The sequence below is a fragment of the Callorhinus ursinus genome, unplaced genomic scaffold (assembly GCF_003265705.2).
Source record: "Callorhinus ursinus isolate GAN/ISIS: 27379988/994484 unplaced genomic scaffold, GSC_fseal_2.0 scaffold11, whole genome shotgun sequence".
Taxonomy (NCBI): domain Eukaryota; kingdom Metazoa; phylum Chordata; class Mammalia; order Carnivora; family Otariidae; genus Callorhinus; species Callorhinus ursinus.
The window spans coordinates 44,650,680-44,676,612 of NW_027397073.1; the positions used below are offsets into that span (position 1 = coordinate 44,650,680).

General features: G+C 46.4%; 1 protein-coding gene across 6 annotated transcripts in view; it reads left to right on the forward strand.

Annotated features, from left to right (window-relative positions):
- The window catches only part of KCTD1 (potassium channel tetramerization domain containing 1), a 175,681-nt gene extending 151,019 nt beyond the window's left edge, over positions 1-24,662 (forward strand). For all 6 annotated transcript variants that reach the window (XM_073898381.1, XM_073898384.1, XM_073898382.1 and 3 more), the window contains exons 3-5: positions 3,397-3,541; positions 19,645-19,950; positions 23,721-24,662. In XM_073898381.1, the coding sequence (XP_073754482.1) occupies positions 3,397-3,541; positions 19,645-19,950; positions 23,721-23,879 (610 nt within the window). In that variant the 3' untranslated portion in view covers positions 23,880-24,662. The remainder of the gene's footprint in view (positions 1-3,396; positions 3,542-19,644; positions 19,951-23,720) is intronic.
- Positions 24,663-25,933: the final 1,271 nt, after the last annotated feature.

The following is a 25,933-nucleotide window of genomic DNA, read 5'->3' on the forward strand; positions in this document are numbered from 1 at the left end:
TGTCCTTCCGCATTGTTTTCACAGCTCAGAAGGTGCTTCCTTTTAAAGTTAAAAAAAATCAGCAGCATAACGTTGCCCTTTACTGCTCCTAACATTTGGTGTCTCAGCTATGGGGCCGCCTCCTTCTCGGAGAGGCCCTGCACCCCGGACGGTAATGTGCCGTGGCGAGGCCCACGGGCTCGTCCTCCCCAAGCCTTGCCAGTCCCCCCACAGCGCTTGCCCCGCTCAGCTGCCGCCCAGACCACCCGGCTGGTGCCCTGAGCGGGGCCGGCCCGGCCGGGGTACGGTTGCCACCATCCTCGGGCCTCTCCCTTCGCTCCTCCCGGTCCTCCAGGCGGAGCCTCCCGGGCCCGGCGCGAGCTGGCGGCCAAGGTTCCGGGCCCGCCGCCCCGCGCGGGGTTCTGCGCCTCGCTGGGGCTCCTCAGCCGTGCGCTGGGCACCAGCCCTCTCTCCTCAGCTTCCGCCCTCTTTCGGCCTGAGTGATTCCGACTGGAGACCCAGCTCGCCCCGGTGCATCACCCAGCCGCCCCTCTGGCCTATGCTGGGCCTCCTTTCACGTTTCCCCCCCAGCTCGTCCCTTTGCGCCTCCCAGCTTGGCCTCGTGCCATGCGCAGGTGCTTCTCATTGCAACTAGGCCCGATTCCCTGTATCTGCCAGAAGTGGGTGGGGTGCGGGTGCGGGTGTGGGTGTGGGTGGGGGGGTGTGATTCCACCCTAAAAGCTTTTTAAATGGCACATCTCTCCTACGTCACTAAGGTCTCTAACAAGACACTTCAACCCAGATTGTTCCTTTTTCTTAGAGGACCTGCTGTCTTCTGAGATGGGCTTTCACAGAAATCTTTGTTTGCTAATTTGGGATACCTTCTCCTGCTGTGCTCTTTCTGAGCGTGCCATGATTAATTTTCTCATCAACCCTGAGAAAAGGGGCAATTTTATAAGAGAAATAGACATTTTATTTTTTTTTTAAAGATGTTACTCATTTGAGAGGGAGAGATCCCGAGCAGGCGGAGGGGCCGAGGGAGAAGCAGGCTCCCCGCTGGGCAGGGAGCCCGATGGGGGACCCAGGACGACGAAGGCAAGAGGCTTAGCAGATGGAGCCACCCAGGCGCCCAGAAACAGACATTTTATAAGCGAAATGGAGATACAGAGAAGTCAGTTCCCCCAGATTACAGCTAGGAAAGGGCCGAGCCAAGTTCCCCTCACCACTCGGTCACTCCTTTACTCGTTGACTCCATAGAGATTTACTAATCACTCATGCTTTGCCAGAGTACATCCAGGTCTAGATTTTGAAAATGAGCTTCTAAGAAAATAAGCATAGGATTTATTTAAGAATAAAATATTTACTTTGCATCTCTTGACTAAAGTGACTTGCAGTCACTGATACTAACACATTACAGGCCACAAAAATAATCAATATACACACTTGGATTTCATTGCAAAGCTCTTGCTAAACAAACAGAAGATAGAAAGTACAAACTAGACCAAAAGCTTTCCTTCGATAGTGGTAATTCTTTTCATTCCACTCGTTGTAGGGAGGCCCCTTTACGATCAAACAGGCTGTGCACAAATCCCTCAATGCTACTTAACTAGTTGGGCAAGTTACTCATCATTTTGAGCCTATTTCTTCATCTTTAAAAGGAGGATAATGGATCCTTTACATCCATGAAGTGCTAAGGATAGTGCATGCTATCTGGACAGCACTTAATAAATAGAACTCCCTTTTCTTCCCCTGTCAACCGTAAATTTAGCATGTTAACAATGAAGAGTAAAATGTCTTAGTAATAAGCAAACAAGTCTCGTTCTTTCCCATCCGACACCAAACTGTCCTGGAAACACTGTGAGTAAGTGACTAAGTGTGTTTCAGTTTCACTGCCTCTTTCTGTAGCCTGTTTGATTGATGTGTTAATGGGGAATGAATGACAAGGTTGCATGCGGTGAAGGAGTCCTAGGATGGTTGGGAGCCACACCCTGGATAAAATTGTGGAAGGAAGGAATTGTGAATCACCCTCCATTCATGGAAAGTTGGACAAAAACATCAGCTGAGAAAAATATATTGAGTTTTAGAAATAGGACCTGACTGTAATTAGTTGCTTTCTTCTTTGCACTTACTACCTTCAGGTAGGATGTGAGTTTTCTAATTATCTTTAAAAGATTTTTATTGAAACAAATTCCCAAGCTTTTCTTTGGGGGGAAGGAGGGAAAGCAGCTTCTCTGTTTGTCTGTTGTATTTTAGGAGGGGTGAAAGTATTGATTTACCGTTACCTCTGTCACATTTCAACATATGATTTCAAAATTGTCTTCAAAGCAATAAAATGATGTTCCATATCAGAGACACATGATATGAGTTCCAAAAAAGCTTTTCATGAAAAAATGGAGCCATTTGCGTACCTACACTGTTAATGAAAAGTGCAGTGCACCTTTTGGGTCAAGGAAGTGATTTCTAGTGTGTAAACTCTATTTTCTGATACAGGATATTTATCATTAGCCAGCTGTCTACTTGTATATGGTACAGATGTGACCACTGTGTATTAACTGAATATATACTGAAGTATGTAGGTTCAGCCATCCTTAAAGGGATAAATGATAATGAATGGATGCAGAATGCTTTAACTGTGCTACACTGTTCAAATGTTAACTCTATAATGGGAAAAATGTATCGTGGATTCCTGTTTTTTAAAAATTACCTGTAGCCACTCGTGTCCCAGTACTAGGTCATATCTTTGGGGTGGTCAAATATTTATTTTTTATAATGATGCCTGGCTGTGACAAATGATTTTTGCTGAGACCTAAGAAACTAGACTGTATATTGTTAATGGAAAACATATTCTCCTAGACTAGTGATATTTTCAATGATTCCTTTCTATAATTAAATGTAGATGTTAGCATATAGGCCTTGCTTTATTTTTGGAACGTTTGTGATTCATGGGTGGGGAGAGCTCAGAAAACAGATTTCTTAAAAACGAAATTGCTTTCTCCATAGAATCTGTTTAAAAGACACTTTGGAGCAATAACATTTTTTTTTTTTTTTTTTTTTTTTTTTTAAGTAGCAGAGAAGGTGGTTTTAAGTAACCCAGGGGAAAGACATGCCCTTCTATCACAGTGACAGCACTTAGCCATAATCACCATGTCAGGGACATTTTCTTTACAGGTACCAGACAGGGAATAAAAGGATTTACTCGAGAAAGCCTGAGACTATTTTGATTTGTCTGGTCCTGAAATATTTATCAAGCAAGGACCAGTACTTCTCAGAGAAGCGTAACTACATACCGGGTGATATTTCCTGACTGCCATCTTTGAACCTGCTACCTTTGACAGTGACTCACAGTGGTAGCTCTTAGTTTTAGTGGCCAAACAATCGATTCTAATTGTTTTCACTGTTCCCTCTTTTCTATCACAGAATCGGAAGACTTTTTGATGGTACAGAGCCCATTGTTTTGGACAGTCTCAAACAACATTATTTCATTGACAGAGATGGACAGATGTTCAGATATATCTTGAATTTTCTACGAACATCAAAACTCCTCATTCCTGATGATTTCAAGGTGAGGGATTCACGTTAAATTACCAATAGCATTAAATATGTGATTTGTTTTGATGTGCTCCCCAGAACATTTCAAGCTCTACATTTTTAACGTATACCAACTCTCTGGTCTCTGACATGGTTCCACCGTCTTCATGAAATAGAGGATATGGTCATTAAAGTTTTATGTGACCAAAAGCAGACTGATTTTGTTTAAAGACTGAATTATAATTTATTTTAACACATTGAAAAGAAGTTGATTAAATTCAAAGCTTATTTCTGCTACATCTTAATAAGGTAGGAAATACAGGGAAACCTCCTTAGCTTAATAGACTTCTTCTCCCAGATACTTAAAGCAAGTATTATACTTAACCGTAAAATTTTAGATTGTTCTTTGAAGTTAGTAACAGGTGTTAGTCTCACATTGGGCTGGCAACTCTAGGCCATGGAATCAGACAAGAAGAACAAACAGAAAGTGTTAATATTAAAAGGAAATATACACAAATGTTATCTTTGCAGCTGTTAATATTTAAATAGATTCTAAAGAATCAACTCAGTACTGTTAGAACTAATGAAGAACTCTTTAAAGCATCTTCATTCAGGATCAGTATATCACAATTGATAGCTTTCCTACAGAATAGCAAGAGCGAAGCATAAGATATAATGGAAAGGTATACCACTCACAGTAACAACAGAATTTATAATACCTAGGAACAAGCCTAAGAAGAAGTGGGCAAAGTCTGATTAAGAAAACAGCAAATCTCTACATAAAGTATAAAAGAAGAGTTGTATAAATGAAAGGAAATTCTGTGTTCCGGGATGGGAAGCCTCGATATCGTTAAGATGTCACCTGTCCCCAGATGATAAATTCAGCACAAACCCATTTAAGTCACAAATTTTTTAAAAATGAAATTTGATCCATTTGTAAAGTGTACGTAGAAGAAACGGAGCTTAAGAATAGCTAAATAAATTATTACGGATGATAATAGTAGTGGTAATGGTGGGCTGCGGCGGATGCATCCTACCAGACATCAGAACACACTAGAGAGCTAGAGTAATTAAAAAGTGTGATCCTGACTGGGCTGAAATTAACAAATAGGTCAGTGGAGAAGAATAGGGTCCGGAGAAGATGTGTGTATAAAGGAATCTGATATGTTATAAAGGTGGCAATTCAGTCAGTGGGAAAACAAAGGAATAATCAGTAGTTGGCACTGAGATAGTTGGCACAGAGACATTTGGGAAAAAAATGTAAAGCCAAAGCCCTATCTCATATCATAAGTTCACAGATATTCCAGAAATGAACATAAAAATTAAAACTATAAAAAATATCAGAAAAAAAAATCTAAAGGAATTTCTGAAAGCATAATTTTGAGGCAGAGAGGGCCTACTTAAGGAAGACTTAACACCCAGAACGTAGCCTTTAAAAAAAAAAAAAAGTTTAATTAAAGACACCACACACATATAAAAGACAAGTGTTAGACTACAGGAAATATTTGCAATAAAAGATTAATATCATTAATAAAAGAATTCCTAAAATCTATAAGAGACATACAAACAACCCAATGGAAAACATTTTTAGACAGAAACAAAAATCTCCCAAAGAAAAAAAATAGAAATTGCCAATAAGCATTTTAAAAAGATATTTAATCTCTGTAGAATCAAAGAAACAAAAATTGAGATACCCTTTTTATCTATCAGATTGGCAAAAATGTAAAAAAATGGTAATATATAGTGTCGGGGATACACATCACGGTTGGGAATAAACATTTTTGGAGGGCAATTCAGCAGTTTTTATATTTTCAATCACACATACTCTTTGATCTAGCAATTTGGAGTCAACTTATTTTCTAGAAATAGTTGCATAAATATGCAAAGATACATGTACGTGGGATGTTTTTTATGGTCATATCATTTGTAATAGCAAAAACTTAAAAAAAACATTCAGCAATGGCACATCCTTACCAATAGCTCTATTATCTGATGTGGGGGGGGGGAAATCACCAAGATTTTATCATTCAGTGAAAATGCATAGCCATATTCGTATTTATGTAAAAAATATGTGTGCGTAAATACACAAAAAGATCTAGAAGATTAGATCCCAAATTAGTAAGGACTCAGGGGGCCTCCGTCCGTTCTCCCCGTCAGGATTTTGAGCGGTGGGGCACCTGCCAAGTATACATTTGGTGAGGAAATGCAAGAGAAAGAGTCAGGACTGCAGCTCGCGTGAGCACTCCTGGCAGCCCTGAAATCAGCCTGAGGCAGCGTGTGACCCCGTGGCTCCCCGTGGCTCCCCCACCAGTGGCAGCGCCCAGGGGCCTCCCAGAGTGCACCTCTCGACGGTGCTGAGTGTCATTCGGGCTTTAAAGACAGACGAAGTTGGTTTGTGCAACATGGCTCCTTACGAAAGTAAGCTACTTTATCCAGTGATGATCTCTTCCAGTTCAGGAAGGAAAACATATTGGGAGTCTGTTTCTCAGATGGCAACTTCCTGGAGGGTTTTCGAGGGTAATTTTCAACGTGTCGTTTTTTTTTTCTTTCTGTGCCAACTTTTGAACCTCTTTCCTGCCTTCCCTTCAGGCCACTTCACTCACTGGCAAGCGTCTCACGCAGAGGCCCAAGGGAGGTCTCCCGCCTGCAGCCCTCGGCAAGCCTGGGGATGCACGGGCTCAGACAGAGAGCGCTGGTGCCTGTAGGCAGCAGGCCTCACACCAGCTGCAGGCGGAAGAGAGCTAGGAAGAAAGTCAGGACCGCTTCTAGAAAGCAGGCACTTGCCCCACGTGGAGACAAGCAGTGGGGCTGAGTTCTGCACTGGACACAGGGCGAGAGGGAAGGGAGGGGAGGAAGAGGGGGGGCCTGCTGTAGGTGGGCACAGACTTCAGCAGTGCCCTCCCTCTCCCCTCCCCAGTAATTAGACCTGGCGCCTCGGATGTCAGGCGTTCACCAATCAGGTCTGGGCTTCCCGTGTCAGAGAGCAAGTAAGCGAGTAGAAAAGGAAGGGCTGAAAGTGTGATATGGCAACGGTGGGGGGGCCAACGTTTTCCTTATCACTCATGTTTTCCTAGAAGGAATGCAGTGGACCTGGGGAAAGGGGTGAAGGAAGGACATTTCACTTTCAGTTCTCTTTTAAGGTGATTGCATTTCCAAATGACCACTCAGAATCTCTACGTGGAGAGTTCATTGGCTCCTCAAGCTGCCTGATCATAGCTGGCCATGCCCACCTCCCCACCCCCACTACCACTGTGGTACTTGCCCCCTTGCTTTGTGTCCCATCTCTGTAAAAAATGTCAGAATCCATCTGCCTGCTTTAGGCAGGAACCTGGAAGTCATTCTGCACTTTGTCCCCTTCTTCATCTCCCAAACACGATCCATCAGCAAGCCAGTCTGTAGTGCCTTCTGGATCCTTCTCGAATCAATTCCTTCTTCTCATCCCACCTCCCTATCCAAGGCTCAGCTCTCTGGATGACTAATTGATTTCCGTCTCCCACCCTTCCCCCCCGCCCATCTACTCTCCATGTTGAAACCGGGAGACACTTTCTCATTAGATTTTCTATTTCAAAATCATTGTAGACTCTCATGTAGTTGTAAGAAATAATAGATCCTATGTTACCCGATTCCCCCCCAGTAGTAACATCTTGCAAAATGATAGTACAACAGCACAATCAGGATGTTGACCTTGAAATAGTCAAGGCACAGAGCATTTCCATCGTGGCAAGGATCCCTCCCGGTGTCCTTTGATAGCCATACCCTTCTGCCTCTCCCCATCCTCTGCCATCTCCCACCCCATCCCTCACCAAGGGACACTTTTTGAAAAAAATAGTGTTACCATGACTTGCTCTTGCTTACAACTCTGCAGAGGCTTCCCATTCATTGTTTGTGGAGCAAAGCAGCATATCCTTGTCAGAACCCATGAGGCCCAGAATGCTCCAGCCCCTGCGCTCCACACCACCACCCCCGCCCCCACAACTCTTACCTACACATACGCCCTACAGGACTTTCCTTAGTTCCACAGCACACTATGTTCTTGCCCCCTTCAAAGAGACCATTCTGTTTGCCTAACACTCTTTTCCTGGCCTTCATTTGTCATTAGGGCTCATTGTATTCATGACTAATGATGAATACAATGTCTAGTCTAGCTTAGGTTTGCCTGTACCCTGTGATTCTCCCCATGGTCACACACGTACATTTGTAATTATTTGTCTTCATTGTGTGGCACCGTATACCCAACTGTAAGTTATACGTGCTTTTGGCTGCAGGTGTTGGAATAGTCAATCAGCAATGCCTTAAACTAATGGAGATTTATTTTCTCACATAAGAAATCAGAGGTCCATGGTTATTGACAGTGATATCTGTTCAGTGATGTCATCAAGGACCAGGACTCCCTTTTTGTTTTGCCATCTTCAATGTTGATGTTTTGGCCTCACGCTTGTCACCTCAAGGTCGTAAGGTGGCTGCAGCAGCTCCAGGTGTCACATCCTCATTCAAGGCAGGAGAATGGGGCAAAAGCCTTTTTAACTCGCAAGATTTTGTCCTTGTCAGAGGATTCCCCAGTAGACTTTCCCTTTATCCATCAGTGGCTAGAACTAAGCCTCCCTTACAGGCAAAGGAGGCTGAGAAAGGGGTGTTTTTCTTTTTTAGCCTCTATAGTGAGAGGAATGAGCAAGGGATGGGGGCTGGGAATAGTTGTTGGCGAAGCTGGTCACACTAGCTCAGCCCTGGCACATAGTAAGCATGTGAATATTTATGGCATGAGTGAATGAATGCACAGATGGATATATAAACGAATGAAGTGAGACCCACACTCAAACCAGATTCTGGTTCCTACCCCAAAGCTGGTCATGTACTTTCTCACATTCAAACTCTGGCGAACTTACGTATATAGCAGGACTCTCTTCTTTGTAAGGGCAGGGACATTTTTATGTTTTTCTAAAGGACATTGTGTGTGGGCACATAATAATTACTTAGTATTAATTAACTTAAATACAGCAGAAAAGGGTCAAAAGAGTTACAGGAGACGAGAAGCTAAGTGTAAGTAGGCAATACACTAACTTATAGGACGAAAGGGCAGATATAAAACGTGTGTATAATACCATCCTCCTAAGCAACTTAGGAGGGTAAAATATTAATTTGTAATCCCATGATTCAAAAAGATGCAGACTCCAGGAAATACAAAGCAACTGATGGGGAATTACACTTAGAACATGACGACAGCCATTGGTTGTGAGTTGCAATCTGTCCCAGGAATGGAGCTAGGAATTTGAACACATTCAACCATGGCAGGTGTTACTTTGTTCTTCAAGAGCATTCAGGTTAGATGCAGAGAGACAGACTTCCTTACGGGGAGTTAAGCTGTGGCCGATCCCTGAGGACAGCCCCTTGAGGGCTCACCCAGTGGGCTAGGATGGGGATGGCTACTTCTCTGCACCTTTCGAGCTCGCTGAGGATTCCAGAGCCCTGCTGTTCATCAATTCTAAGTGCAAAACGTACCCATTAATTGCCCAAGGATTTAGCTGTAGCCCACACTTGGGGAAAAAGACAAAAAGCTTGTCAAATAAAACTCACGTCTCCCAGGGCCCTGGAATGTTTCCCACGGAACCTCCGGGCGACAGGCTGTAAATTAGGGGGCGTTCTGGAACCTGGAGGAGCAGCAGGAGGAGAATGGAAGCTGAGGTGACCATGCAGCTCCTGCGGCAGCTTGTGCTGACCACAAATACAGATGCGCACACAGATGAGCTCCCAGTCTGCCCGTCCCCAAACAACACAATAGGTGCTTTCTTCCTTGTCGGAGTCCGTTTCCTGACCTGGGAGAAGGGACACCGCAGGAGGAGAGAATCTGTCTCAACTGCGTTTGGTAGGGAAAGCGTTCCTTGATTTCTGGCTTCCCTCTCCAGCTGTTTAATGCTGGGTTGAGCGAATGCATGCAGCGTTGACATCACGGCATCCTACCCCCCACCCATTAAAATGCCATTCTGCAAATAATGCTGTATGAGCTAGGTCCCCTCTTAGCAATTTAGATCATTTCATATTTCAGAACACCACGAAGTGGCAGCTGCTTATGCCCTGCTCCCACTGGAAGCCACTGGAATCTGTTCTCTAATAAGTGATTATAGAACTTCTCTGCACTGTTTTATTATGGAGGTGACTGGCCTTCATTTCCCCTCCCCCCCAATGATACTGACCTGTTCATCGTTGCTTTATTGTCTGCTTACGTACATGTGTTGTAGAGGCAGACACACACACACAGTTGTCATTCCTGGTACACCAGGAGTCCAGAACTTTGGTTCCCTTTTTGATGGGGAAGCACAAAAAATTACCTCTTTCTAGGCTTGTATTCTGAGCATCTTTGGTAAATGTTCCCCACGTTGCTAGCATCTTCTGTGGTCTCAGATGAATGTCCACCCTTCCTAGATAAAGAAAACTTTGCTAACAGGCAGCGCACAACTTACCTATCCCTGGCTTAAGTTTAAAAGTGTATGAGTCAGGGCGCCTGGATGGCTCAGTCGTTAAGCGTCCGCCTTCGGCTCGGGTCATGATCCCAGGGCCCTGGGATCGAGCCCCGCGTCGGGCTCCCTGCTCGGCGGGAAGCCTGCTTCTCCCTCTCCCACTCCCGCTGCTTGTGTTCCCTCTCTTGCTGTCTCTCTCTGTCAAATAAATAAATAAAATCTTTTTAAAAATGTATTAGTTATTTCTAATAACCTGTTAATATTATAGAAATGGATATGCACATTGTAGAAAATTTGAAAAATGTTTAAGCCCCATACTCCCACCCCTCAGAGATTGCCAGTATTAAAACCTTAGTGCATGCATGGCCTTCTGGATCTTTTTCTATCCTTATTTCAGATAATAATCTCTATCTTCCTGTTTCAATAAAATTGGATTTTCTCTAATACTGGAACCATATTCAAATTTCCCAGCTTGACCCCAAAATATCCTTTGCAGGTGGTTTTTCCGAGACGGTATCTGATGTGAGACCACATATTGAATCCAGTTATGTTCCTTCCTTTTATTACCTAGCGTAGTCTGTCACTTTTTATATGATGCTGACTCTCTGAAGAAACCGGGCCAGGTGCCCCACAGAATGCCCCCTTTCTGGATTTGTCTGGCTGCCATGTCATAGATAGTTTAGTTCATTACTCTAGCCTCTGATGTCCCGTAAACTGCAAACTATATCTGAAAGCCCGATGGGTTTAGGTTAAACGTTTTGGTGAGAATACATCTCTGGTGATACTGTGCACTTCATATTACATCACATTAGTAACCATATGTGTTTGAATGCTAGCATGTTCGTTAATGATGCTCGGACTGACCATCGATCAGGGTGACTTCTGTGTTCCTTAGGTTGCAACAGAAATGATCTCGGTCAAGCTCGGAGTTTCTCATGTTGCACTGTCAGCGTTTTGAGCCGAATCGTTCTCTGTGGCGGGGCTGTCCTGTGTGCTGTAGGATGTTGAGCAGGACCCCTGGCGCCCACACACCACATGCCAGCAGCACCCACTCCCCTCTCCCAGAAGTCTCCAGACTTTGCTAAATGTCCTTTAGGGTCAAAATCAGCCCCACTTGAGAGCCAGGAAGAAAGAGAGGAAGGAACGTTTTATGGGACGGATCCTAGCTTATCTCATAGAATTAGCGGGAGCATTCTCTCAGAGGTGGAAATACCAGGGCAACTCTAAGGACCTCAGACGTGGGAGGCCACAGACTCCTTCTAGAGTGATGCCCATGGCTCTGCCCCAGCAATGCCCGGGGTTTCTTTCCCCTTCCTTGGTTCTACAGAGACCATCTGATTGGCTCAAGTGGCTCCAGTGCTCAGGCTTTAGCCAATCCGCTGTGGCACGTAGATGTGGCTTGTGGGCGCTCACTCTGGAGGGTCAGACTTCCTTGGAGAAGGCAGAGTGGTGAGCTGGGTGGACCCCCAAGAAGTCGCCTCTTCTCCAGTACCTAAGAGAGTGCCTATTTAGGACGGCTGCCCCAGCCCATCGTCTCAGCTGCTGCCCCCTAGTATTTGCGTCACTGGTGCAGAGACTAGGACTCCTAGTACCCCTGCCTGGGGCCCCTTCTCTCCCTTTCCCGAGGACACTCCCTCAGAGGCAAGGCTAGCTGCAGCACCCAAAGAGGAGGACTGGGAGGCAGGCAGAACAGCCAGCCGGCAGCCCCGCTACCATCTCAGATAGCATCTCTAGCCCCTGCCCTCGCCCCGCCCTACACATCAGGCCTCACCCCTGCGTTAGTATCCAGGTGACTTGCCAAGCCAGGGTGTGGCTTAAGAATGCAGATCGGTCTGCGTTCAGGTGGAGAGGGGGCACCTTGCCACTGCTTCTTTTTCCTTCACTGGGCGTCAGGCTAAATGTCAGGCTGGATATCCTCCCCCCAGAGACACAGGAGTAATCAGGAGAAGCTGAAAGTTGGCGCTGCTGGGTGGGAAGGAGGCAGCCTCCTGGCCGGAAGTCTCACATGGTAGCAGGGGCAAAAGGAGCAGGTGGGCCAGTCTTTCTGGGCTTTGAAGAAAGGAAAGGGGCTTGGGGGGTGGGAGGGATGAACAGGCAGAGCCCAGAGGAGGGTCGGGCAGCTCCTCTGTCTGGTACCAGAATGGTGGGGACATGTCATTATACATTTGTCCAAACCCGTAGGATGTACAATGGCAAAAGTGAATCCTAGTATATATAACCTGTGGACTTTGGGTGATCATGTAGGTTCATCAGTTGTAACACATGCGCCACTCTGGTGGTAGATGTTGAGAACGGGGAAGTTGTGCATGTGTGGGGACCGGGGTGTATGGGAAGTCTCTGTACTTTCCCCTAAATTTTTTTTAAATTTTTTAAAAGATTTTATTTATTTATTTGAGAGAGAAAGAATGAGACAGAGAGAGAGAGCGCATGAGAGGGGGAGGGTCAGAGGGAGAAGCAGACTCCCCTGCTGAGCAGGAAGCCCGATGCGGGACTCGATCCCGGGACTCCAGGATCATGACCTGAGCCGAAGGCAGTCGCTTAACCAACTGAGCCCCTAAATTTTATTTATTTATTTATTTATTTATAGATTTGACTTTATTTATTTTAGAGAGAGAGCGCTCTGGGGGAGGGGCAGAGGGACAAGGAGAGGAGAAGCCGACTCCCCGCTGAGCATGGAACCCCAAGCAGGGCTCTGTCTCCAACCTGAGATCAGGACCTGAGTGGAAACCAAGAGTCAGACACTTAACTGACTGAGCCACCCAGGCGCCCCTTTCCCTTCAATTTTTTTTTAAAGATTTTATTTATTTATTTGAGAGAAAGAATGAGAGAGAGAGCACATGAGAGGGGGGAGGGTCAGAGGGAGAAGCAGACTCCCCGCTGAGCGGGGAGCCCGATGCGGGACTCGATCTCGGGACTCCAGGATCATGACCTGAGCCGAAGGCAGTCGCTTAACCAACTGAGCCACCCAGGCGCCCTCCCTTCAATTTTAACTGTGAACCTAAAACGTCTGTAAAAATACTAAGTCCTTTTAAAGAAAAAAAAAAAAAGTATTGCAGAGCCAGGGAAATTAAGAATTTTAGACACCCCAAACCTGAAATACTGGAAAGTCTATGGTGGCCCACCTCCCACCAAAAAAAACAAAACAAAACAAACAAAAACCCCAAAATTTTAAAACTAAAGGAAGTTAAGTCCTGCAGAGATTTTTTTTCTGACTACTACCTCGATTCTATTTTTGAAATGTAAAATATAAAATCCTTCATTTCCCTCGTTTTCTTGGTGCCCCTGCTTTGTGGGCCCCTTGATATATACATCCCCTGACCTCTGGGGAGCCAGGCACTGCCTGGGGGGCCCTGGAGCCATGCGGAGGAGGTCCCAGAGCTCCCAGGATGAACTGGACACGTTCCGCAGAGAAAAACCCTCTTTGTACCCACAGCATCTAGCATGGCGTCTGGCACATGAACAGATTTTAAAATGAACAAGTGGCTGAGTTGCTTTTGAGTGGAAGGATGTGCCAACTACTGTATAAAACTTCAAGGCCATTAGGAGTTAAATAAACCTCTGAACTGTTTGGTGGAACCAGTAAATGTGTGTGGCGAGCTGTATGATGACCCCCAAGGGGGTCCACATCCTAATTCCCAGAATAGATGACCTTATGTTGCCAAAGGGACTTTGCAGATGTGATTAAGAGTCTTGAAATGGGGAGATTATCCTGTATAATCCAGGTGGGCCCAGTGGAATCGCAAAGGTCCTTATAAGTGAAAGAGGGAGGGAGGAGGGTCAGAGTCAGAGAAGAGGTGATGAAGGAAGTAATGTGATTGTTGGCCAGGAGCCAAGGAATGCAGGCAGCCTCCCCTCGGGGATGCTGGAAAGGGCCAGGAAAGCCATTGTCCCCTAGAGCCTTCTTTTTTTTTTTTTTTTTAAGATTTTATTTATTTATTTGACACAGAGAGAGAGACAGCAAGAGAGGGAACACAAGCAGGGGGAGTGGGAGAGGGAGAAGCAGGCCTCCCGCTGAGCAGGGAGCCCGATGCGGGGCTTGATCCCAGGACCCTGGGATCATGACCTGAGCTGAAGGCAGACGCTTAACCACTGAGCCAGGCGCATCCCCCCCCGCCCCCCACCCACCCAGAGCCGTCTGAAGGAAGGCAGCTCAACTAGCTAGTCCTAAGCCCCATCTCGGACTTCGGACTGCCAGGACCGTACAAGAGCGAGTCTGTGTTGTTTTAAGCCACCAAATGTGTGGTGATTTCTTACAGCAGCAATTGGAAACTAATGAACAGTCTACATCCCTTTCCTCCCTCTAGGGAGAATGTTTTCTGAATTCCAAATATTTAATCAAGAAATAAGCTTTCAAAACATGGTCCGTTTGCATTTTGGGGTCCTCCCGTATTTACGTTCTTGTTCCATGTACCGATCTCCAGGGTCTTAGCAAAGCTCAATTTATTCGTCTGTAAAATGGGATCTTGATCTTTCTGTGCCTCAAAAAACCACTGTAAATCCCCAAAAAAGAAATTATTTTAAAAATACGTATTCTAGGATTTTAAAATTATTTAAACATGATAATAGGTCTGAATAATCTATTTTCCTTTATCTGGATATGAAGTTAAGCAAGAAATATGAATGATGCTTTCTAAATGAGAGAAGATAAAATTGGTACGGAAGCAGGGCAGAGGGATGATGGCATCTAGTACATTCTGGAGTTGCTTTGCTGAAAGCATATGTGGATGCTTTGGGCTCATTTCCCTCAAAAGAAAATCTGGGGCCAGGGGCGCCTGGGTGGCTCCATCGGTTGAGCATCCGATTCTTGGGCTTGGCCCAGGTTGTGATGAGGTGGAGCCCCCCGTGGGGCTCTGCACTCAGCTCAGAGTCGGCTTGAGATTCTCTCTCCCTCTCCCCTCCACCGGCCCTCCTCCCCCTGCTCATGCTTTCTCTCTCTCTCTCTCTCTCTCTAAAATAAATAAACAAAATCTTGGAAGGAAGGAGGGAGGGAGGAAAGAAAGAAGGAAGAAAGGTAGGTAGGAAGGTCTGGGGCCAAACGTGCTGCTGCCGCATAAGGTCCTGCTCATTTCCGCTTCATACCTTGGGGATAAGAGACTGAGTTGTCTACAGGTTGTAAAAGCCAAAGAAAGGAATGGTGGGTGTTGCCAGATAGGAACCAAGGGGTAAGGAAAGAAGATTTCAAAAGATTCAGAGAGCAGAAGAAAATGAGCACAAGGTCAGAGAGTCTAAAGGGAAACTTGATAAAACTCTAAAATATGTGGGATTTAGACAATAAAATCCAATGATCCTGATTGAGGAAGGAAAGGAGGACGAGGTTCCTAAGGAAAGCAGCTGTGGGCAGTGAGCCTGCTCTGCAGGGCGTTCTCTGATGAGCCGAGACTAGAAGCGTGTGTTAGGAAGTAGAGAAAGACGAATATGAAGGAGCCTGCCAAGAAAACGAATGGCCGGTGTGAGCTTAACCGTGCAGAAAATGGTAACAACAACAAAAGGGCCTTTTTAGTTCTGGAGCTGGCAGACGCTTGAAGGCAAGTGAGCGTTGGGGGGCTGATGGCCAAGCGGAGCCCAGCGTCCCCTGGCCCAGCGCAGACGGCACTCTGCCCCGGAGACCAGAAGGGACGGCACGGTAAAGGGAGAGATGGAGCCAGATGGTCCAGTAGAGATGGTCAAGAACACCTGGTGGCCTGAGGTAGTTCAAGGCCAGGCCCGTGAGATACATCCCAGGGTACAGGATGACCTTCAGGGGACCTCTTTACGCTTTAAAAACCACTGGCAGAATCCTTGAGAAATCACTGAGCGGGGCCAAAAGTCTAATCAGGGCCAGTGTTCCCCTAATTTTCCAGGAGCAGAGAACGCTAAACATGAGCAGCATTGTATAGGGAGGCACTCTGTCAATCCGTGGCTAGACCTCAGAGTGGATTACCCATGTGGCTTGTGAATTCAGAGGGAAAAAGAAAGTGGTGAGGATTCAGAGTCACCATAGGGGATTTGTCACCCCAACTCCTGCCAGCCTTATAACCTTCAGGTTACGGTAGACAGACCGGTGGATCAGGGCATTGTCATGAATATAGACTCAGAATATCAGGCCTGGTAGCGACTTCACTGTGATTTATTCCTCTCATTTTGTAGATAAGGAGAACCTCTGGGCAGTAGGGAGACTGGGGCCCCTCCCACATGTCCAGCCTTCCCCTTGGAGGCCCACCCAAACACACGGTATTTCAACCAGACATCCAGCAAACGCCACAATTGGGGGCTGGCTGATCTCAGAATTAGAGGTTTTATAACTGTTCGAATAGCCAGAATCCAGAGTTTTAATTTATTACTTGAGCATCAACCTGAACCAAGGCCTGCAAGTAGCCCTGTCCTGTCATTACTTTTAAAAAATGATTCACATACAGAAAAAGAACACCCTGTTCAAAATGACAAGAAAATGAGAGAGGGAGCAGAACCTTGGACGAAAGAATTTACATTTTCTCAGTATGGTGGAGCAAATTCAGAACCTACGGTAGGTAATTTGAAGAGGGATAACTAATGGAGGATTTAAACTTTCTCACAAATGCCGTAAGAGGAGGACCTCATTCAATAGCAGCTCTTGTGAAAAGGCGCGGAGACTTCACTGTAGGCAGAACGTAAACTGATAGGGTAAAAAGACAACCAAGAAGGTTAATACAGCCTTATGCTGTGCGGTACGCAGAATAATGGCCCCCAAAAACGTCTGCGTCGTAATTCCTGGAAGCCAGGAGTATGTCACTTTACATGGCAGAAGGGACCGTACAGATGTGATTAAGTGACGGGTCTTGAGATGGGGAGATTATCATGGATCATCCAGGTGGGTCCAGGGTGCTCACAAGGGTCCTTCCAAGTGAAAGGGGGAAGCAGGAGGGTCAGAGTCAGAGAAGATAGGACAGTAGTAGAGGCGGGAGTGATGAGGACCCCAGGCCGAGGAATGTGGGCTGCCTGTGCAAGCTGGAAAAGGCAAGGATATGGATTCTCCTCTAGAGTTTCCAGAAGAAACACCACCTTAATGACCAGCTCCCAGAACTATAAGAGAATAAATTTGTATGGTTTTAAGCCGCTCAGTGTGTGGTAATAACAGCAGCCACAAGATGAGAATGCAGGCTGCTTTAGGAGCGGTTAGAGTGTCCAGCCAAACAAAGGTTCTACAGTGCACTCATTAGATCACATCTGAAATGTTACATTCGGTTCCGGTTTGGGTTTTCAGAACTATGTTGGCAAAGTCAAGCACGTACCAGATGTCGAAGGACTTCTAAGTCATAACAAATGAGAAGGAGCTGAAAAGATTGGGTATTTTCAGCCTGAATGATATAAAGACATAACCGTTGTCTTCAAATGTGTGAAGGGTTCACATGGCAAAGAAAGTTTAGGATCACCAGGTGGCAGAATTTGAATAAGTTGGAACTACAGTGAAACTCAGGTCATTCTAACCAAGAAGTTTCCAGAAGTTTAATCAGAGCAGCCCACAAAGTAAATGCTGTGCCCTGTTAGATTGTAAGCTTCCCGTCACTGGAAGCACTGAATCAGAGGCTAATGGTCACTATTCAGCAGTGTTTGAAAGGATTCCTCCATAAGGTCAAGGCTGGTCAATAAGACTGCTCTAGCGGTCTCGGATTTGAAGACTTAATGACATATTTTCACTGGAGTCCAGATCCTTCCTTGTGCTACAATTTTTAATTCTCAAAGGAAAATAAAAAGCAGTAGCAGAAGTTCTCACTTCTGTTGCTTGTGTAACTGTCAATGCTGTTTTTCAATCTCCTTGCGAGCTGTCATCTTGATAAGTAAGTAAAGGATCGAGGTCACTGTCTCACAGTTGATGTACTAAGGAGACGGCAAGGCCCCCACACGGGGTCTCAGGAACCCGGGAGAAACCGGCAGTCTCCCCACTCCTGCCCTCAAGCCTGCGGATGGGCCTCAGTTCTGTCCTGTCTTAAGAGTGGCCACACCTCAGCTTGGTGCTCACCTCAAGCAAACAGTACCTCCTGTGCGGCGGGGCGGGGCGGGGGCGGGGGGAGCAAAGCAGGTGCCAGTATGTGAAAGGAAGATCATCTCCAGCGGGGAACCCTGTAAGAATGGGGTGGCCAGGACAGGGCAGAACACAGAAGCGGGCCACGCTGCAGAGGAGTGTCTGGGACAGCATCTTCCCCTGGCCCAAATGTTTCGACACAAAGTGGAAGAGCCAGCTGCAGGCCCACTGGCATTTTCTCACCTCTCCACGTTTTTCTCTGGAAGCCCCAGCCGCTGCTGCTGCTGCTTAATTTGCAAGAAAGAGAGCCAAGTGCCACATAAAACCCATTCTCCTGTGGTCATCACCGACGCGCTCCGTCCCGTGCGGATGGCGGAGGCTCCGGCAGCGCCGGGCTCTGGGTGTCGGCTGTGCTGCAGGCACCGCCCCTTGGCTAGCTCCCGCCGGGAAGGACCTCAGACACGCCCGTGTCAGCTCATTAAAACGGCCTCAGTCAGGGCGCCTGGGTGGCTCAGATGGTGAAGCGTTTGCCTTCCGCCCAGGTCATGATCCCGGAGTCCCGGGATCGAGCCCCGCATGGGGCTCCCAGCTCAGCGGGAAGCCTGCTTCTCCCTTTCCCTCTGCTGTTCCCCCTGCTTGTGCTCTCTCTCTGTCAAAAATAAATAATTAAAACAAAAACAAAAACGTCCTCAGTCAACATGCCTGGACAGGTGTCCACTTGCCTCCCACCCCGAGATGATTGTGGTCATAGCTACGTGTAGAGATAATATTGCCCCGTGTGATAACATCATTCCTACGTCGCTGCCTCCCCCGCAGCCTCCCTTGTCCTCCCATCCAGTGACTTGTGTGTGTGTTTTAATACCCGCTTGCCAGATTTCTGCTTTAATTCAGTAGATGTGTTTTTAAGGAAGAGAAGAAAGAAGCCATGCTCAAAGAATGGTGGCTGTGCTTTCAGAAAGGGACGGGTTTCCTTCCTGGCACCTCTGTCCTGCAGGGATCGTGGGCTCACTTGAGGGTGGCAGCGCCGATAGCCGGCCCAGGGCGGTGCGTCAGCCTCCCCCAGACCGTCAGAGATCGGCACCCACGCTCAGGTAGAAGCAGCGTGCACGCCCTGCAGACGCCCCCCCCCCCCCCCCTGCAGCCCCCCCCCCCCCCCCCCCCCCCCTGCACCAGCCCCCCCCCCGGCGCCGCCCCCTGCCTCCCACCTTACGGTCTGAGCTGCGGTGAACCCGACAGGGGACGCGGGCTCCCCGTGGATAGTGCGCCTGCGCCTCCCTCACCGCAACCTAGGCGTAGCTCCCTCGCGAGGACGTGAAGTGGGTTCTCACCCCCACCAATTTTGAATACCCGGAGGCACTCTTCTGCTGAAAGAGAGAAGTCATGGGTTCAGCCTTTCTCATCTCCGTTTTCTCGCCTGCCCAAGGGCAATAATAATGGTTCCAAATTCACGGGGCGGTTGTGGGAGTTATAGGACTTCATTCACGGGGAGCGTTTAGAAGAGGGCCTGCCTGGCCCTTGATACCCTCACACTCCGTTTATCATCGCTGAATGAATGCATGCACAAAGGTGTGGTAAGTGAAAAACTTACACGCAGATTTGATTATTGAAATAACAGAGATGGAAGAAAATCACCCCTCATCTGTGGACATTTTCAGTGCTTCCTGTTTGTATTTTGCACTGTGAAATACCCCCCTTTTTTTTTTCCAGGACTATACTTTGTTATATGAAGAGGCAAAATATTTTCAGCTTCAGCCCATGTTGTTGGAGATGGAAAGATGGAAGCAGGACAGAGAAACTGGTCGCTTTTCAAGGCCCTGTGAGTGCCTAGTGGTGCGAGTCGCCCCAGACCTCGGAGAAAGGATCACGCTCAGCGGTGACAAATCCTTGATAGAAGAAGTGTTCCCAGAGATCGGCGACGTGATGTGTAACTCTGTCAACGCAGGCTGGAATCATGACTCAACGCATGTCATCAGGTTTCCACTGAACGGCTACTGTCACCTCAACTCGGTCCAGGTATAGCCTTGTCACACACTTGTGTGGCGTCCAGTGTCGCTCTTAATGCTGTTACTTAACCCTGCCTTCACACAGCGCCTTCCCGCCAGGGAGCTGGGGAACTCTCACGTGGCCTCACTTCCGTTGGGTAGGCAAGCAAGCGCGTGCACCCTCTACGCGCTCATTCAGTCATTCCCCAGGTGTTTGTTGAACATCTGCTACGTGCCCAGTGCTGGTATGAGCACTGGAGATCTAGAAGTCGGAGAAAGAGACCATAGCTCTGTTTTCCCAGAATTTACATTCTGAGAAGGACGGGGGGGTGGTGGTGGGGCGGCAAACAGTAACCAGCAGACCCATTAAAACAAAAGTTTAATGAGGAAAAAAAAAAATGTTGGTCAGGTGGTGAGAAGAGGACAGCTGGGATGGACTATCCCAGGCAGAGGGACCAGGAAGTTGCGACGACCCCGAGGTAGGAGTCTGCTTGTCATGTTGAGGAGTATCCGGAGAGCCCATGGGGCTTGAAGATCAAGTGTCAGGGATAGGCAGCGCTGAGACACAAGGCCAGCAGGTGGCCAGGGACAGATCATGGATTGCCTCTTGGGCAGTGGTAAGCACTCTGGGATTTTGTTTGTTTGTTTGTTTCAGTTTATTTTGGTTTGGGATCATTTGCTTGTGTCAGTAAAACGGAAAGCCACTTGAAAAATTTGAGCAAATGTGTGGCATGATGTAACTCAGATTTGAAAATGAATACTCCAGCAGCAGATGGAAAACGGTGGAAGCCAGGGGACCAGTTAGCAACGTTTGAGAACTGTCCAGTTCTGAATATCTTGAGTGTCATAGAGCTAACAAGGTTCTCTGACAATGGCTGCGGGTTCTAAGAAACCAAGGATGACTAAGATTTCTGACAGGGGAACTAGATGAAGGGAATTGCCATTTTCTGAGACAGAGAAATCTACGGCAGAAGGAGACTTAGGGGTGGAATTCAGAAGTTTGGTTCACATGTGAGGTGCCATGTCCCTTACACGTTGGTGGGTGTGTTCATCATCTTAACTAATGTGTGGTGGCTCTGGGCCAAGGGTGGTATGTGCCTTGTCTTCTTAGAACCCTAACAGGTGAGCACTGTGAATCCCCCATCTTGCTGAGGAGAAAGTGGAGACATACCTATGTCTTGGCTCCAGGTCTATATGACTCAAAACGATTTCAAGTCAATGGAGTGAGGGCTTGGGGTCCCCTCCCCCCGCTCTTTTTAACTGGAGTGGACCCATGACTTTGTTCAGGATTGACCCAACAAAACCTCTCCACAGCTCAAAGACTAGAAGCACCCACTCTACCATTCCTCTTGGAGATTGTTCCACAACTATTTATAATGTTTAAAATTTATGAACAGATGTCTTGAGGACAGAAGAGCAGGAGAAACTGGCAGAAGCAGCGTCTCAGGAGCACTGGCAAGACACTCGAGAGCATGGCAGCCGCTGGGTTGGATGGGGCCAGAGGTGCACCCCGCACCACCCTGTGTTCCCGAGCGGGGCCTCTGCTACTTATCATCACAGCCTCTAAAGCCCTGAAAGCCTTTCGCCTCCCACACACACAGCCTGCCCCAGCTTCCCTCCAGATGGAGGCGGGGGCAGCGCCCATCAGATGACAGACAGCATTGCTTCCCTAGGGCTCCATATCTCACACAAAAGCCATGGAATAAATTCATATGCCTGACAAGTTTCCCAGTTATTCAAGTCTGATCAGATGAGAACGTTTTAATCTGGATTAACATCGTCGGTGACACAGCCGTGATGTGACCATGACACGGTCGATGACTCTAGCTTCCTGTTCCACCGACCAAGAAAATAGGCACTGTGCTCTAGGCATCCAGAAGTTTTGGGCTAAGATGCACAAGACCTGATACTCCAACCCACCCCTGGAGTGATCTTAATATTCTCAACTGATCACTATTGTTAAGGAATTTTGCTATTCACAAATTGATGTTTAAAAAGAACTGGCTAAGGAGCGTAGCAGTTTGCATGACATTGAAATAAGCTTTGATCACATCCAGGGTAACAGTGGGTCATATGGAATGATGATCATATTATTTGGGGAGGAAGCTTAGGGATTTCCATATTCAACAATTTAGCAAACCTAACAACACTGCAAGACCGACCATACCAGAGTTGGGTGCTTCATTGTCCATGGCTTTTTCTACCTTTGTAATTCCTCTTCCAATCAAGGCAAAGAATCCTTTCCAGTGCAGTGGTTTGGCCGAGCAAACTGGGGTTTTTCTTGCTGACGGGCTATGTTCCTGCCTCTGCTGGGGAAATCTTAAGAGTGGGCTCTTGGGTCTTTACCTTTCTATTACTGACTTGCCACCAAAGCACTTCTTGATTTTGAATTTAGGGATATTTTCTTCATCCTGTCCCTTTGCTGACTGGTATGTATATGCATTGTGAATATAGCTACAGAACTAGAGCACTGCAGGGTAGAATGTTTATTTTGTTCTCATAAGAACTTTTTTTTTTTTTAATTTGCCAGCATTTGAAGTTTGAGTTTTTAAAAAGCATACTGTTTTCCAATCTCTAGTTAGCTATTTTGCAAACTAGCAAATTACATTCCACATAGAAGGTGACCAAAAAATAATAATTTAAAGAGAAACAGTAAGGGTTCACCTTACATTGAGCAAATTTTGGAAAGTTATTTAATAACATTTCACTTCATTCCCCCCTAAAAAATTTTGAGCCAGGCTTTTTTTTTCTTAAGCTATGATTGAGTTGTCATCCCTTTAGAGTGGTAGAGAAGCAATTTAATTTTACCCAGAAGCCCAGGGAACATTTGCAAGTCCAGTGTCTGTTGGATTTCTAGGGAAACGATGCTCTAGATCAATTTTCTGTATTTTTGCCTATCTAAGAGTGTAGGAGTTGTTTCCTGCATTTAAGGCTGTCAGACCTGTAGGTGACCAACCCAGGGATCTTTCTGGCATTAGGTATTTGATTTCAAAATTGAAGAGATTATGAGAAGTGATTATTACATGAGAAGTTTAGAATATCTTTATTTTGGGTGTGTTTTCCAATATTTAACCGTTGCATTTATGCTTGCCTCCCTGAATGCACACAGGGCAATAAATCTATTTCAGACGCCACAAACTTGAAAACCTGTGGATAAACCTTGACTGTCTTCAGCAGTCCATTGGTTCTGCTACTGAAATGATATCGGTCTTCCAAACTGAAATATATTAAGTTCGTACTGGCAGCCTTCAACAGGGGCAGAGCTGAGGGTGAATGAGTTGAGAATGAATCACTGGCTGAGTAAATTCAGATAAAATCAGCGTGTGGCCATATCATTTATCATCTCCTTGACGATATTTTAGTGATGAGATTTGAAATGTGAACCCTCTCTTTTTGCAGAGAAGGTAGTGTTGCACGTTGCAAGAAATGTGGCATCTGAGGCCAGACAGACCTGAGTTGGAAACCCAATCCCATCACTGACGTGCTGGGAGCCTCAGTTTCCCCATGTATGAAATGGGCTGACCACCCATACTGCCGGGTGGTCGTAACCATTAAATGAGCTGGCCCATGTATGGCAGGCATGGAAAGGCGCATCTGAAGTCTTGGAAACGATGCTCCCTCCCTCCTGCCCTTCCGTCCAGGGTCTTCCACCAAAAGCAGCAACTCAAGAGACTTGGGGGTCGGGTAAGAGTGACCCGGGCTGCACAAGATCTCAAACTTCAGGACACTTCTTTGGGCTGTGTGTGTGGCCAGAGGACCCATCTCCCCGCTAACCAGGATGCTTGTCTTGGCCCTGTGCAGGTCCTCGAGAGGTTGCAGCAGAGGGGATTTGAAATCGTGGGCTCCTGTGGAGGAGGAGTAGACTCGTCTCAGTTCAGTGAGTACGTCCTGCGGCGGGAGCTGAGGCGGACACCCCGTGTGCCCTCCGTTATCCGGATAAAGCAGGAGCCTCTGGACTAAATGGACAGATTTCTTATGCAAAAAGGAAAAAAGAAAACCGTACGCAACAAATAACGCAAACAAAAAATGGGACATTTATGTGCAGTTGGGACAGCAAACCAAGTCCTGGACCTAAAATTGAATAAAAAGACACATTTATATCCAATAGAGACCACACCTGTATTCATATGGGAACAATTGGAATAGTGATATCCTCAAGGTGTAAAAAAATATATATAAATATATATATATGTCAAAAGGTAGGAAATGCAAAAAAAGGAAAAAAAAAAGTTTTAAAAAGGTGGTAGCTACAGTTGGTGCTGTGATGGCCGTGAGGTGTCCCGGGCCTCCCGAGGCCCCCGACCAATGTACAAGCCATGAGCAGTGAGGACGCATCTCCTTACGGTTTCCATTGCCAACAGCCATCCATTGTTTCCTTTTCATCTTTTTCCTTTTTTTTTTTTTTTTTTTTAAACACAAAACACCTTGAATGGAGTTTATTTGCATACGGAGGCTTCATGTCCTCTCTTTTAAGCGGGACCGGGCAGGACTTCAGAAAAACCCTCATGAGCACACTGCATTCGAAAGACATTAGACATGAAATTTTAAATGTAGTTTGTACAGAAGTCACACTTTTTCGTCCGCCTTCACAGATGTGAACATTACTTTGTTTTTAAACTGATCAGTTTTGCAAAGGGGCCAGAATTATTACTTGTTAGAGTTGCTCCAGTTTGAGTCTGCTGCTTTCCTACAATTTTTCAAATTTTATAATGTATTAAATACAATAAACTCTTTAAAAAATAAGGTCTGTGTGAAACACACGTGTGGGGATGAGGCTATATTAAAATGAGATTTTTTTTTCTTTTTCTGAGTTTTCTGTGTTGAACATCAGACAGAGGCCCTCAGAGCCGACGCCAGTTTTGAGGTCAAACCCGCAAAAGGACAAGAATGTGATCACGTGTTCTAAACGGTTCCGTTCCCACTCAGCACGTGTCCTGACCTGTGCTTTGCTACTCTTTGCTGGTTAGCAAGATAATCTTCCTTCTTGGGAACTTTTCTTTTATAAATTTTAGTTATCTCTCGCTGCAGGGCAAACCACGCCAGAACTTAGCAGCTTAAGACAACATTTTATTCTCTCTCATGATTCTGTGGTTCTCCTGAGTGGCCTGGCCTTTGCTGGCCTGCTTCTGTGGCAAGGAAAGCCCATGGCTTTCCCATGGGCTGCCAATCCATACTGGCTTAGGGCCTCTCTGTGTGGTTTGGCCCCGTCCCAGCTCGGGAGCCGGGTTATAAGGGGGAGTGTCCCCGGCATAAGCGTTCCAAGAGGAAGGAAGCAGAAGCCGCCATGCTCTGAAAGGCCAGGGCGGAAACTGCTCAGTGCACTTCTGGGGCAGTCTGTTGGCTCAGGACATACAGAGCCAGCCCAGATTCAAAGGGAGGGGAAATAAAATCTACCTCCTGCTGGGGAGAGTGACAAAGGACTTGTACCAACTTGAATCTACCATAACACCTGTCCAAAAAAATCCCAAAAGTATAGCATTGTGGCTTTGGAAGAAGGAGGGAAAATCTAAGAGCCAGAATGGTCGCTCTCTTATTAGCCCCAGAGGTAAAGAAACCTGAAGCTTCAGTACCACTTTGGAATTAAGCCTTCAGCTTTTCCGAGGTATTAGTGATTCCAGGGGCTCCTCCGTGAACCCCACCATCACCTCCCTTCCCTACTTCCTCTCCCTCATTCCAGATACTCAGAGTAAACCCGGCATGATGGTAAGATTGACAGGTAAACTATAATGTGTTTCTGCTGCAGAGACGTTCCTGTAGTGATAGGTGATTTCCATCCTGAACTTCCTTTCTTTTTTTAAATTAAAAAGTCTATGCCTGAGGACCCTAGTAATGAAAATATCTCTGGCTTCTAAAACTAAAAGTAAGCTGTTAATGGCTCCTATCACCCCCTGAAACACAGAGGCCCAAACACTGAATGACTCTAAGACTGCCAGCCAGTCTTCCCCATGGTTGTTTGATTTCCCCGTAGTTGGGGCTAATACAGCACAGTCTCAGATAAGATGGCCAGATCTGCT